Source organism: Liolophura sinensis, chromosome 6 (genome assembly GCF_032854445.1).
Source record: "Liolophura sinensis isolate JHLJ2023 chromosome 6, CUHK_Ljap_v2, whole genome shotgun sequence".
NCBI classification, from domain to species: domain Eukaryota; kingdom Metazoa; phylum Mollusca; class Polyplacophora; order Chitonida; family Chitonidae; genus Liolophura; species Liolophura sinensis.
Genome location: NC_088300.1, coordinates 22,152,420 through 22,167,163, shown reverse-complemented (window position 1 = coordinate 22,167,163; position 14,744 = coordinate 22,152,420). Strand labels below are relative to the sequence as shown.

Below are 14,744 nucleotides of genomic sequence, written 5' to 3'. Positions count from 1 at the left end.
TAACATTTGTATGACACGAATGTTAAGTTTTGTTTACAAAGCTTGATCGAACCAGTGAACGTCAGGGACAAATTCACTGGATGGGCGATTTTGTTTGTTGGGTTTTTGCTTTCATAGAAAGCCATTTTTCCTGCCACCAATACACGGCTTTTACTTTCATTAAGGTTGGTTTAAACCAGACAGGTTTGACACTGAATTCGTGCCACAACAAACAGTTTGATTGATTAATGCTTGGTTGCAAATGTGTGTGTTCAGTATTACCAATGGGAAAATACCATTCATGAGAACATCCCTTTCACGAGAACATCCCTTTCATGAGAAATCCCCTCGAGGATTTTACTTTCCCAGTCCGTATAGTAGTATGGAAATGTGAGAAGGGGAGTTGTTACAAACCTTTGACACGAATGAAGCCTAGCTGCCAAGAACAGATATAAGCAACACCATTCAGGATTAAAATCCGACCAAGTACATGTAATTTATTCGCACCAGGGTGTTATTACCACCTAGTATTGATGAACTATCACGTTAACTCCCCGTAGCCGCTGAGTGCATTAGGCGGTCATTTCTCCTAGAGGATGCAGCTTACACAATCGAGTTATAAGGCCATGGTTAATTTATACACATACATACAAGTATTCATCTATATACGTCAAACAAACGCGGCGGCCGTTACGAACTGGATGGATGCATTGACCAAACCGTGGAAATGTTTAGGCGATGAAAGATTTGGATACATTTCCAGTGGTTACCGTCAGCCTTTAAAAACTATGGAAAAATTAACGGTTTCCATCCCAAAGCGATATCCATGTCCATACGCACAGTGAAGTGGACCGATGTACTTGGCTAATGAGATAGCGATAAACACACAGATTCCCCCAAAGCGATAAACACATGGATTTTCCCCAAGGCATCGTTAGGTGTTCGTGTTAATTTACCATAATTGGAAGCTACTAGCTATCCCATCCGTCATCAACAGGCAACAAGTTCATCTACACTGGAACTGAGGCACCGCTCCGTTATAATTCCGGGCTAATGATCCTACGCGCGTCTTCGGCAGCCATGAAATGAAATGCTCCTTGAGTTTACAAACCATAACCCTTACCATTGCACGCCGGTGTGTGGTGTGTGGTGTACCAGCCTCTCCAAGGGCATTCCAAATGCCAGAGCATAAAAAGTCCCATAACAGTTCACCAACGATGAAACATGCAAGGTTATTTACATGTCCATGCCACATTATACTTTAGACTATTTCTGAATACATTAATAAATAAAAGATCCGAACGTTCAAGTGTAAATACCGTGATAATATGGACATAAAATATTTGTTGTTATTGTGTTGTTTGTTTTGTTTTTGTTTTGCATCGCTTTAAACAATATACTTGTCAATTCTCACACAAAATAAACACTATACCATTAGGACTTTGTACATCCTTTGCCACCGTAATTCATGTATGCTGTCACCAATTTGCCATACCCGGAATACACCACACAATCTGTTCGTTTCATATGAGGAAGTGATATCTATGCAGTGCAGATCCCCGGTACGATGATCTGCTGTGTTCTGTCATAATCCGATCATAGCTTCCAGAATAACTGTATTGTAAATGACCTTTGACTTTATCACTGTATCTTAATTCCCATTTAGCATGACGATGCCTTCGATCCACTTAATACAATGGTTTCTCTGTATTTCGATTACGAGAGTATAAAATCCTTTTTAAAGAGGCTTAACTTTGCAGACTTCATTCTTTGTCTATGGCATATGGTCGCCATTAAGGATTTTCTTCATTGTGGAAATCTTTCTCTAGTCAGTATCGTGTAGAGTTTTGCCACTCATCACTCGGTCGGTTCAGGTGGTACAGTAGAGTTCTCTTGGCCGGTTTCTTCAGACGTCGTAAATCCGTCTTTCAGGGACTGAAGTATGAATTTTATAGCCAGTTTATATATCTCCTCTATACTTTCCGTGTACGCATCGCCTAACGTTAACTTGATGGCGTCCAGGAACGGTTGCTCCATATTCTGGAAGTAGGAAGAGAACAATCGTAAATTGCTGCTGTTTGATACAATCAGTGACAAAATTACAAAATTTACACGGCAAAAACATAAGCTCAACTTAATTATTCGTTAATTGATCCAGCTAATTCAGTAGTAAGAAATCACGCACATGCTGTCCTGCACGGTACCTGAAGTTATTAAAGTGACGTTTCTGCTATAAAATGCTTATTAAAGTATGAAGAATTAATAAAATACCATTGTTTAAATTATCCAGTGCTTCGTAAATTCGGTATTTTATTCTATTCCTATTTTATTGTAAACTCAACTGTTTTTGTATTCCGTGACTTTTTTTTTTCATCAAGCATTTCTTTATCTCATTCACACAACAATCATTCGTATTCTTCAAATTTCAAAAATATTCACGAAAGCATCTTTGTTGTCTTCTACCGGATCAATTCACTATAATACTTTATGCGGACAATGGGTAATAAAACTCTCACTTCAGGTTCCTTGAGTTGTATAATGTCTATGAAACTGTGTAACAATGAAGGTTATAAGACATGCAGGTTAGCAACTAAAAAACTAGTCTAATGGAAAAATAGTATATTTATCCCTGACGTTGCGGCGATAACCTATCGTCTTCAACAGAGTCAATTTTTTACCCAGGGGACAAGTTATGTAGCAGCCTTTAAATAAGCCCTGGTATTGTCTGACTGAATTTTTGTCACATACATCAATGCATACTTATATAGAAAGGAACTAGTAAAGTAGGCCCTGGTGTGTGTGCATACACAGCCTGTTCCTTAAGTAAACCTTTCACTCTATTTAAGGCGATAGGTTGTCACAGCAAACGTCAGTGGTAAAAATACTACTTTTTCAGTAGACCAGTGTTATAATTTTCTACTCTATGATACTGGTTTGGCCTCCCACAGTTGACTGTTATAACGAAAACCCAGACATATCAAGTTCTCCTGCAGATGTGGCGTGGAGTTGGGAGTTGTATAAATATTACTCTTCATTGCATGTTTAAAGTTCTCGTGAACTCGGTCAGCCAAAGTGTGCTTTGGGGTCCCTTTGTACTTTATCAGAGCTTTTTCAAATATAATACTCAATCTGTGATTAAGTTTGCTATCAAAGTCATCATCTCCAAATTTCTGGCTAACTTTTTAAAAATTGTTTTCGTCTGGCCTCCAAAGCCAAAGTTTGCAAGACGCAGTATTGCTTTGTGGTAAAACCGAGTGCGAGAGAACAAAGGTCAGTCAAGATTCGATCCGAATCGCTGTTACGCAGGAAAAAGAAGTCCGAATTTTCACAATGGAATAAAAAAAAAATTTATTATTTATTAAAAAAAATATCCTTTGGTTGTTGTCATCGCTGTTGTGCAGGCGTTGTTGTCGACAACGGCTTTTGACGCTTTATTACAAACAACCACAAAACATCGGCGTCTGCTAACCGCGTTTTCTCAGACTTGATAGTTATTAATCTGAGGACAACGCCGTCTAATTACAGATATGGCGGTAAAGTGACAGTAGTGTGCAGACCTCGTCAGGTTAGCCTCGTTCTGGGACGTTTTTCCCTGCTGGGGCTATCTCTCCAATCAGCTTACGTCTAAATGTAGAGGAGAAATTACTTAACTCCCAAGGCAAGGTCAGGCAGCCTCCAGCAAGAATTGGAAATATTCCCTAACTTGTTATCGTCCGAGATGACACCCCAGTGACAAGCGCCTATTATCCAGCCCAGATGTTCACAGTAATCCTTTCATTTATTGCGTTGGTCAATATTTGGCACAGCCTAGGTTAGGCGACACGCGGGCAGGCATGGGAATGGTTGCGAATGAGGCCTCGTGGAACGGATCGATATCGCATTTGCCAGTCGTGTTTTGACGCGTATCTTGGTCGATATGCTGTTCTCCGTAGTGCAGGTCGAATATATATCGAGGGCGAGCCCATAGGGCCAGGCACTTGAGCGCCACAAACGCCAACGCAGTTTTGCCCTTCTGACACCAACAGTCCCTTGTGACTTAGTTGCCATTTACAGGCAATTATTCTATGCGTTAGGCATAACTCGTAAATAAATGATCAGAATATCATCGAAGTACTGGCTTCTTTTACGTTGTACAGGAGTGTTTATTGCACCCCACCAAAACAAAAAGAGAATATAATCCTAAACTACACTCATCACATAGTTCTTTTTTTCCGAATTCAGCATGAAGGGGATAGTGCAACGACTGGCTGACCCGTATCAGTATAATGGATCGAGCGGGGCACCGTCTCAGTGAAGCAGCACTAGATAAAAGAGCGGTGGAAATTCGTCCTGCAACAAGGAGGAACATTACATGCACTCTAAGGATCCCTTCGTCATCATATGACTGAAAAATTACGTACGACGTTAAACCCCAACCAATCCCTCACGCTTTTTCCGAACAATGGCTCTTGTTAGAATCTATCAGTAATGTATTTTGAGTTGAACGTCTAAAGTTTGATACTAAGGTGTTTTCCAGGAACAGACCTTTCCAAACTGTCACTCAAGAACAGTCATAAGCAATATTATTCGGGCACTGTGATTTGTGAGGCTTTGTGAACACTGAACTAAATGGCGAAGTCCGGACAGCTCGTGAAGCTTGGACTTGTATGACGTCATTTGTCGGAGACACCGAGTGTGGGAGGGGAAAAATGCATAAACCCAGCTTCATTATATAGCAATTTTAATGTCATATCACTCAGATAACTGTACTTTTTTCAATATTTTTTTTACCCTCACTTTAACAATATTTATCGGGGTAGCTAATTATGAATAAATAACCAATCTGGACACTAATACTTTAAGTCTGCTATGAGCCCTTAAATATGCACGAAAACCATTCCGCTTACTTTATCTGGAAAACTCAACGACACTTACCCAGAACAAATTTGGCAAAAATCCACCAAACTTCCGATGCGTTGAACCAGTTTTATGTAATAAGTCTACGACAAAGTCCAGATTGTCGAGATGGGAGAAGGCCTCGTCCAGCGTGGTCATCACCAATGTTGCGTGGTGCTCAAACATTTCATTCTCCCTCATGTCGTCTGCGTTATCCAGCTCCTTGAATCCTCTGAACAGTTTTGTCAGATGTGCATTTTCTTGAAATAACCTGATGACAGAAAGAAAAAAATGCATTTATAACTGGATCAGAAAATACAGATGTGCATTTCCTTAAAATAATTTGAAGCATAAAAACATAAAATTCAGATGTGTATTTTCTTGAAATAATAAGAAGACCAAAGCCTAAACTCATTTAAAAGTGGAGCAGAAAAGACACGTACCATTTTGCCCTGAAGGTAAAAAAAGACCATAAAAGTTTATCACTGGACATATTATATATGTATTTGGGTTGAGAAGCAAAACACGATCAATTACAGATAGTGCTTTGCTTGCATTTCATCGAAACCCTCCCTCCGTCAAAAACAAGACCTCAGATTTTTTTTATTCATATTCATCTAATCATGATTAGCTGTTTAGACTGCGTCAGTTCAGATCAACACATTTACATCAGTAACGTATCTATCAGTGATGCTGGATAGATATTTGGCGGCTTTGCGTTTGTCGGCCTAACTCAACCCCTAAACCTGGCAATTCGTCATACCTGATGTATTCTTGAACACCAAGTGAAATAGCAAGCTGCTAGAAACTTAAATTTGTGTTGCTTCAGAATTAAATTTCCCGTGACCTAACACTTTAATGTAGATTTACGAAGTTGTGCCTTATGAGTGCAATTCTAAATATCCTGGATAAATCCGCAGTGCTTTCAAGAAAGACATGGAAATCATGACGCTAACAAGGTTTGGCTTGATAAGGTACATGTTCACAGTGGATGGCCAAATTAATTTTGTTGTATAACTTTGATATTTCCATAACCGACATGTGATCTGGTTTTTTTATTCGAATACTTGAATGGACACGCTTCGACTAATCTTGTTGGTGAATAACCTGATATTAAGGTGTTCAACACCACTTAAAGATGTTTACTAATAACAGCACATGGCAAAACGTATGTATGGCACAGCTTTGGAATGGCATTTGACTTTCTGGCCTATTCGGTGTATATGGCGAAATCAAATGTGGAAGGTCTTCACACATGATCTGACACGAGTGAACGCTTTCAGGAAATCGAGCAACTTTCTCTGTATTCAAGAGAAGAAGCGGAAACAATGCTTAGCCCCCTACATCAAAGAAAATCGATATCCGGTTCTTGTGTGGTAAGGAAATGATCCAAGTGTTTTAGTGCGGAAAGCTATTGTCGGGACGAATTTACCATCAGAGCGTATATAGATTTAATATTGTAACATTGAGCGGGGAGCAAAAAGCAGAAGCAAACCTTGAATATTGTAAAATTCTCAGTGCTCCTGTTCTACAATTCCCACTGCTCCTCTGTGTGTGTGAGAGAGAGCATTTTTTTGTGTCATCTCCATCAAATGATTTCCATCACGCGAGATGTCCCCTCAGTTCAACATTACAGTTTATTGCATATAAATCATAAATATTCAGATCAAGCTGTTCATCATGTTAATCGTACGAGAAAAGAAACTAGGCTATTTAATGATCTCCTACGTAATCGCTCTCTGTATTCGGTTTTGTTCAGTGAAATTAAAACAATACACAATTTAGTGTCATCTGAAAGTATACCCCACGATATATAGCGTAATTGCTTCAGTGCTAACTTCTTTATTTCACCATTTTTTTTATTACTTCCTGTCACCATTCTTGAATGTTATCGACTATAAACATCAGGCTTCATTCTATCTAGTGTCACCATTCTTTTGCATGAAATTAGTTTATTCCATGGTTTAAAGCTTTGCAATGGACCATGGGGAATCCGAGGCGGGGATAATTGGCGATGTTCTACAACACAAATGAGATCAGTATTTGAGCAGCTAACTACGTGTATGTACGGAGTGATGAATAGGCCTGTGATACCCGATAATGTGTTAACCAGGTCAGATAATGAGCGTTCAGTCGGGAAAACGAGGGTCAGTGCTAAAAGGAAGAATCCATCAGATCGAATTCAGATGTGAATGCTGACACGGCCATGAACCCATGAACAGTTGTTAACTGACACGGCGTCCAACCCATGAACAGGCTTCAGCTGTCACGGCGTCATACACATGAACAGGCGTCAACTAGCACTGCGTCCTACCCATGAATATGTGTCAACTGGCACCCATGAACAGGCGTCAACTGACACGGCGTCATACTCATGAACAGGCGTCAACTGACACGGCGCCCTACCCATGAACAGGCGTCAACTGACACGGCGTCCTAACCATGAATATGCGCCAGCTGACACAGCGTCCTATTCATGAACAGGCGTACATACATGCTGCACAAGTAAATAAGTTCTCCTCAACACTGACAGTGACAACACTTTTTTTTTAAATTCAAAAATGCGATATAAACTACATTTCTACCGTTTGGTTTAAGGCGATTTTTGACGATGTTAAAGCTAATTAGCGTTTTCAGTAAGCTTGGGATAACAAAACTGCATATAAATTTACGATCTTTAAGCATACTTTAGGAATCGATACTAACAAAAGTCAGGCATTTTTAGTTACACGACGTTTGACACGTAAAAAAGGCTTAAATGGCAAACTTAAGTCACATGTCAGTTGTGGGTTTTTTTTAACAGCACCTTGAGCAGGGTATTTCTGTCTAGAGTTACCTCCCCTGAACCTGTCAAACTCGTGGAAAAAAGCCATATTGTGGACCACGCCGACTAGTATTCAGAACATGTCTTCTTGCTGTTTGAAGCTTGTCAATTCATCGAAAGAGAAAAAATAGATTTTCAACAATTATAACGAGTATTTCAAAGCCAGTATAATTCATTCACATAATTCTTTGATTATCACGTAACCCATGTACATCTAAACATGTTCGGTAACAAAAAAGATAGCATCCAAACACTGGTGTCGGATAAATACAGTTGCACCAAATATATCAAATTTAATTACAGTAATCAGAGGATTAAGAGAAAATTGTTTTACATTGTTTTAAACGATTACAACTAGAAGAAATAGTTTTTCTGGCGAAATCGAAGATATCATGGGTCTACTTTTAACCCTTTTCACGCAGTGTTTGGAACAGATCAAAGAAGTTCTCAAGTGTCATTTACCAGGTGGTAAAAATACCACATTACAAGCTGGAAGGTTTTTATGACATTGGATCCTGATACGTCAAAAAAGGGATGGAATTTGACACAGCTTCCAGTTAGTTCGGTTATAAAAATAATTGTGTTTCTGGAAGAAAATCTCCATCATATTTTACATGTATCACACAGTTCTATGTCATGAATATCTAAACAATGCTGGGATTTTGTCCATAATTCATGCTACTTTTATCAGAGAGAAAACCACACATAGCCACGTAGGCATAAACAGTGCCAGTCTGCGATAACCTTGATTTTCATAAGACTGCTCAAGCTTGAGAGAAGGGCCACATATGGGCTTATAAAACCTCTTACTGACTGAGCCGTATGAGATTGCTATCACAGGCTGTGGATAGGCACTAGCCTACAACCCAGTGGGACAGATCACATCAAGATTCATTCAAAACAGGCCCAGAATTGAATTAGGGTACACCTGGCTGTGTTTGTTTGTTTGCTTGTTTGGGAGCTATTGTTGTTTTTAACATTATGCTGGTCATTTCCATCTAGCAAACCGTTCCTTGCACCGACAGATTTTTAGTGCATCCGCACCGGAACCCAGTCAACAAGACACGATGTCCTACCTAGCAATCACGGTGCTGTGACACCTGACGGAGCATTGCCCTGGGGTCAGTTTCAGCGCTTAGCTATGTGAAATTCATCTGTACAACATACGTTGTCATGGTACTTTGTAGTTTAAAGTTTTACGGCTCCACTTGTCCTCATGCTTAGCACAACACAAGAGTAGTCCCGGTTCCTCGTTTCACAAGGCAGCTGTTTTTACCACTTAGCCATGGTTTCTTATCATCACATCATTGTTGTCTTCCGCTCAGATTACATCGGAACACACTATATTATCCCTTTTATGAGAGTTATACATCAGCAAAGATTTGGACGACATTTATTAGAATATTCACTTCAGTGTTTCCTGACCTTAAGATACGATGCAATGTGGGGTTGATTCATCTGCATCGTGGTGAATAATTACCTTGTAATTTGCTTGTTTACAAAATGTTTGAGCTTTAATAAATTACTTAAAATTTCTGCCTGTGCCTTCTGATAGGCGTAAAATCGCGCTAAAACATTTATTATATGAGAACATAACCTTTGCTGTGCTGTACACTTGTTGACATTCATCTGCAGCATCTGATCCGATTTAAGATACGTTTAATAGAATGGCCAGACAACGGTTAAAAACTTGCAAAGTGACTTAACAAAGCTCTGGCATTTTCAGCCAGTGTTTTGTCCTAGCTTTCACATTATGAGTCCGAAAACAGGCTTGCTCAATTTATCCGTGACATTTTCCGGGTGCGGGTGTACTTGGATACCGGATATTTCATTCTTGTTTGTTTTCTTCTTCAACAATGTAAACGAGCAAAATCTCTTAAAATATTTTACATATTGGTAACTGTATGAATGGTATATTTCGGACATGCAGTAAATATTACGCATTAATTACTTCTAATGAGGCTATTAACTCCTAATGCCCTATATGACGTAGAAAGAGGCAGGATTATTTTCAGCTAACGACCGAAAAAGAAGTAACTACATGTTTTATTATATCCAAAACAGGGTTGAGGTACTTGGCTGGTGCATTTACTGTTTTCCATTACAGACTGTGTAATCATCGGTCCTGTACGAGGTGGGCAAACTCATATTGTTAAACTCAGCAAACAGACTTGTTATTTTTTTTTTCAGATCGTTTTCTCACGGATCAAAGAATAACGACGATTCTGCTTGGCGTATTATTGATGCTAATAACAAACACCTCTAATAAAATCTCTACTTATGCTGGGGAACTTAGCAGTTGGTCTTGTTTGTCAAGTAGTAAATTTACATTTTATATGAACCGTGATTCGCTGAGAACTGTACATATATATACATATACCGGTATGGTTAATTCTGTGTCGCAACCATGTTATTTACAGTACAAAGTGGCACATATCCAAAAAAAAATCGCCAGTACATTTACATAACATTTCCAGATAGCCTTGGTTAGATCTGTGATGCTCTGATATAAATGTTCATAAATCTGGTTTATTGCTGCTGTATATCCTTAGTAGTCATGTTAACGTGTCATTTACGATAGTCCATGAAACTGATGTCATTAGAAACACACTGTGCTGCGGGAGAAAAAGCCCAACTGTTTTGTATTACATTAGCTTGGTCTTACTTAAATACACGGCTGAGGATATTTTTAATGTTACGTGAAAAGGTATTATAAAACGGAGAGTATAGTGTAAAGAACAATGAAGAAAGATACGTATGCCAAAAGATGGAAAAACAAAATTCATCACTTAATAACCTCTCTATTTTACGCATATTTTTCGTTTTTAGCGGCGAATACTCCGAACGACGTCTTCGATGAACATATCGGGAAAGCGGGCCTAACTTAGCGATCTTAATACGGGCTTTCGCCCCGACAAAGTTGTTTTGACAGATATTACCGTCGACATCATCACAGAAGTCTACTGATTTTCTGGACTGATAACTGGGTTTTGCGTCCCAAGAAGAAAGGTGAAAAGCTTCTGTACTTTTATGTGTTGATTTCTGTATAGGTTCAAGTGCAAACCTCTGCTCACCCGTTTCTACCTTCTAACCCTTCACCAAAGCGGTAAGTGTTCGAATCCAGTTCTCGCTATTTCGACCTCGGTTTTAAGTTAGGAGGTTCTTCCAGTAGCTGGCTAAGGGCGGTGGTTTACTCGGGACACTCGGTTTCTTTCCCCCATAAATCCGACAGCGGTTATATAAGTCGGAAATCCTCGTGCATGGTGTTAAAAATAAATAAATAGAGTTATGTATGATTGTAAAGATAAAGGGCAGAAAAAAAAATCAGCAGAAGACGTGAATCTCTCCAGTATGAAAATACCACTATGCAACATTTGTGAACTGAACCGAGAGCATTTTTCATCATGTTGACTTGGAAAAGTAACAGTGATAGATGATACCAGGATTACCCTCTGCAGCTTAGAAGCCAGTCCCTTGATGCTTAACTAATGTGCTCGACATCTGCAAACATTTGTTATGGCTTGTGGGCTCAGTTAAGATCAGGTGCCCCATGTACATCTAACAATCCTCTCATGACATCAATTATTCACTACTCTATTCTGTTCCATACACAGGCGCACGACCTGTTGTCAGGGGACTCATTACTGGTATACAGTACATATGATAGCCGCAGGATTAAAGCTGTCGCCATTCCCGCAGATGACAGGCACTTCATTGTAAACTTCAGTATTATTATACCAGCTGCAAACTATTCCAACCTACATACTCACACTTTTCTCCACACAATATATAATGAATTTTGTCTACAGGGCAACATCAGTAAATTTGATTTTCTTTATGGTTAACAAATAACAAAAAGTTCTCCATATGGTTCCCCGCCCTCACTAGACGGGTCTTGTTGACAATAACTGATCAACACGGTTCGAGTGGCTGTCCGACCAGCCTATCGTTCGTAGAAGACAACCTGTCTTCCACAAGTATGATGTTCATCATCGTACGTCACGTGTGGGTAAGCAGGTCAGTAACTGGCCAAAGGTCGGTGGATTTACCTATGGCACTCAGGTTTCTTCCATTCATATAACCGACCAACAGACTAAAAGTAAAAAAATTCTTGAGCATGCTGTTAAACACAACCCAATTAAATAAATCAAATAAATAAATCCATATGTAGTTTTTTGCGGTGGTCAACCTAGTCACGCAATAAATAAACGCGATGGTTTCAACAAAATGTCTTTCTCCTGCTGATGAGAAACGTGAATAAAAACGCTGACAGTTCACGGCAAGGTTTCAAATTTACAGCTCACGTGAACACAAAGAGGTCAAAGTGCTTTGGACTTTCTTACCTAGAACGTAAGTGTAACATTCATATCCAAGTTCGATAAGAGAAAGTGTTTTAATTCGGACATTGGTTATTTTCATCACAACCCTGAAGAGTGAATAATATAATGTGTACTCTAATTATTTATTTATTTGATTGGTTTTTACGCCGTACTCAAGAATGTTCTGTAAGTTCCAGGTCGTGTTGTTTAGGGTGCGCAGAATACTGCGTCTTTAGGTCATGAATTTTGAATATAAAAATTGTCTGATCATCCGAGCTTCCATGGAGACATCCCGTCCAGCAGATAAAGGACTGTTTCCGATTGACCCTCATTAACCAGAAACATTTAGCAACTCCTCTATCAGGGACTGAACGCAAATCAATCTATCAGCTGAAGTAACAGAAATTGGCTTTATCCAATACGAAAGCAGTTTTTAAACTCCCTGTTTAATTTTCGAGTTAAGATGGTGAAATCTGCGAAGCCCTTTCTAAGTCAATATATTTTTTGATGAATAGGCTTCCTCCAACTTTCCATGGAATGCTAACGGGATTTTGCCTTCGTGGCTTTCACAATTGTTGATTCATTTCCGCATTCTGTCTAAATTCTATGACACCATGTCAAGATTGACGAGAAATTAATCATGTGACAAGCTGGATCAAACATATGGCTGCTCTGGATTTTGCTAAAAAGCGAGGTACTGAAAACTGCCAGGACTAGGACGTTGCAATGTAATCATCATGGCGTCAAATTTGTATTATTCTCGATCGTACCAGAAAGTAAATAGCCGTCGTGAGTTTGACAGTGCTTGCAAGTCCTTTACATCTATGCTTCTGAACTGAGGGGTAAAGGGAAAAAAACAAACACAGGATTTTTCCCTAAAGGAACCTTCCATAAAATTGTTCTGTTCTGCATACATGTATTTATAATGACATCAGGGACGATTCCTTCACTGCCATCGGCGGATGGAAAGAGCGCCAGTATTTAATATGTACAAATGTGCTTTACTCGACCACTGTCAGTCAATAAACACTGATCGCAGAGTGGTAAATTGGTTCAACTCCCCTGTCGCCCTCGTGCATTCAGTTCATATTCTATAAAACATGCGTCGAAATAATTCTGTTATGTCTTGAGGTACCAGAAAATAAAAACACTTGGGGGAAATAAATTTTATGCACCGACGGCAGTAGAGAGATGACAAAAACTTTCAGCCATTAAAACACACGGGGATTCCCTATGTCTCGTTACGCCTGACATACTGCCCATGTAATGAACTTTGTAATGCCTTCAATGACAAAACCGAAGAAAGTAATGGAACTAAGAAATTGCCTGATCTAGCGTCTCTCAAACGGGTGAGATAAAAACTTAGTAACCTAATGTTACTGTTCGTTAATTTTAATATTTAATATTATGTCAGTAACACATCAGAGGAAGTAATTATAGGCAATTTGCCTTCTTGATGATGATTCAAAGGCTTGGACATTTATTAAACTGCAGTTTTACTTAACAAAACAACAAGAACGAAAAAATGTGGTAGTTTTTTCAGCGCATATAGTAAGAAATGAAGAGAGCAAGCAAATCCCAATTCCCTCAGGCCTGCATATCGAAGACATACACGTAAATATGTAGATATCTTATATAAAGCATGCTGGCTTGTCTGAAACATCTGCTTAATCATACCATCGAACTTGTTTTCAAGTTGTTGTTTTTATATACAGAACTAAAGTCATTCTAATCCACAACAGCTGCTGAACATAGCTTACGAGATAAAATGGATTCTTTACAAATCGACGGCACATAAGATCTACATAAAGAAGGCTATTGTAAATATCAACACTTGAAATCGTCTTGCACAGTTGCTATGAATTTTGGTTACAAGAGATGTAATATTTTCGGTCGCACTTAGAGCCAAACGCTTAGTAGAACTATACGCCAAGGTGTCTCTGTTTTGTCAATGCAACCGGTTGGTTCTGCTAACAAGCACAATACAGTCTTGGCCGCCTCCCGCAATGCTTTTGTATCATTGACAATTCTGTTGGTTTCCGGTGTAAGAAATGCATCTTCAGTCGTACGCTGTATCTGAGCAAATCTACTTTCATGAGGTACCTCGTCCGTCGATGCAACTGATGGTGAACTACACGATCCCGATACATCCTAGTCCACCTCCTGCAAAGCTTTTTTATTGACAATCCAAACAGTTGTCCTTCACACTGCGGGAGTTGGCAATGATCAGTCGATGAAACACACTCAGCGAGCCTTTTGTTATCAATAAACTTCTTCCCATTACTCTGATTAATCAAATGATTTGTTTTATCATGGAATAAAATCATCGCAATCAATAAATAGAAAAAGAACATTCACTACTTCTATAATTTGTTTTCCGTTGAAGTGGGGCAATAAACAGCGCATGATGTGTATGGCATTCTACAGTATATTTGCTAATATGAACGTCCAAAACACTATTGGTTTGAGGAGATTTACGTGCAGTTATCGCCTAAGGCCCATGATAATACGGTAAAAGTGTTATTGAATTAAGGTGCCAGTGTCGTCATTGGTTAATAACGAAGGTAGTTTTCAAGCCAAAGCATGTTGACCGTTACATGTATAAGGTAAATGTGATTTAATATAAAACATTGCAGCAGTAAAACCAGAATAGTGACGACAGTGCCAAGTGGCCACATGTAACTGGTGAAATCCGGCCTCTTGTTAGTTTTCTTCAGTTAGGGTTTCATTCTAATTGTTCATGTGAA

At 39.1% G+C, this 14,744-nt stretch overlaps 1 protein-coding gene across 4 annotated transcripts in view; it reads right to left on the bottom strand.

Moving 5' to 3' along the window:
• Positions 1–461: 461 nt before the first annotated feature.
• LOC135468739 (neuroglobin-like) overlaps positions 462–14,744 on the bottom strand; it is a 103,805-nt gene continuing 89,522 nt past the window's right edge. For all 4 annotated transcript variants that reach the window (XM_064747141.1, XM_064747140.1, XM_064747144.1 and 1 more), the window contains exons 2-3: positions 4,894–5,125; positions 462–2,019 (exon numbers count right to left, since the gene is read on the bottom strand). In XM_064747141.1, the coding sequence (XP_064603211.1) occupies positions 1,837–2,019; positions 4,894–5,125 (415 nt within the window). In that variant the 3' untranslated portion in view covers positions 462–1,836. The remainder of the gene's footprint in view (positions 2,020–4,893; positions 5,126–14,744) is intronic.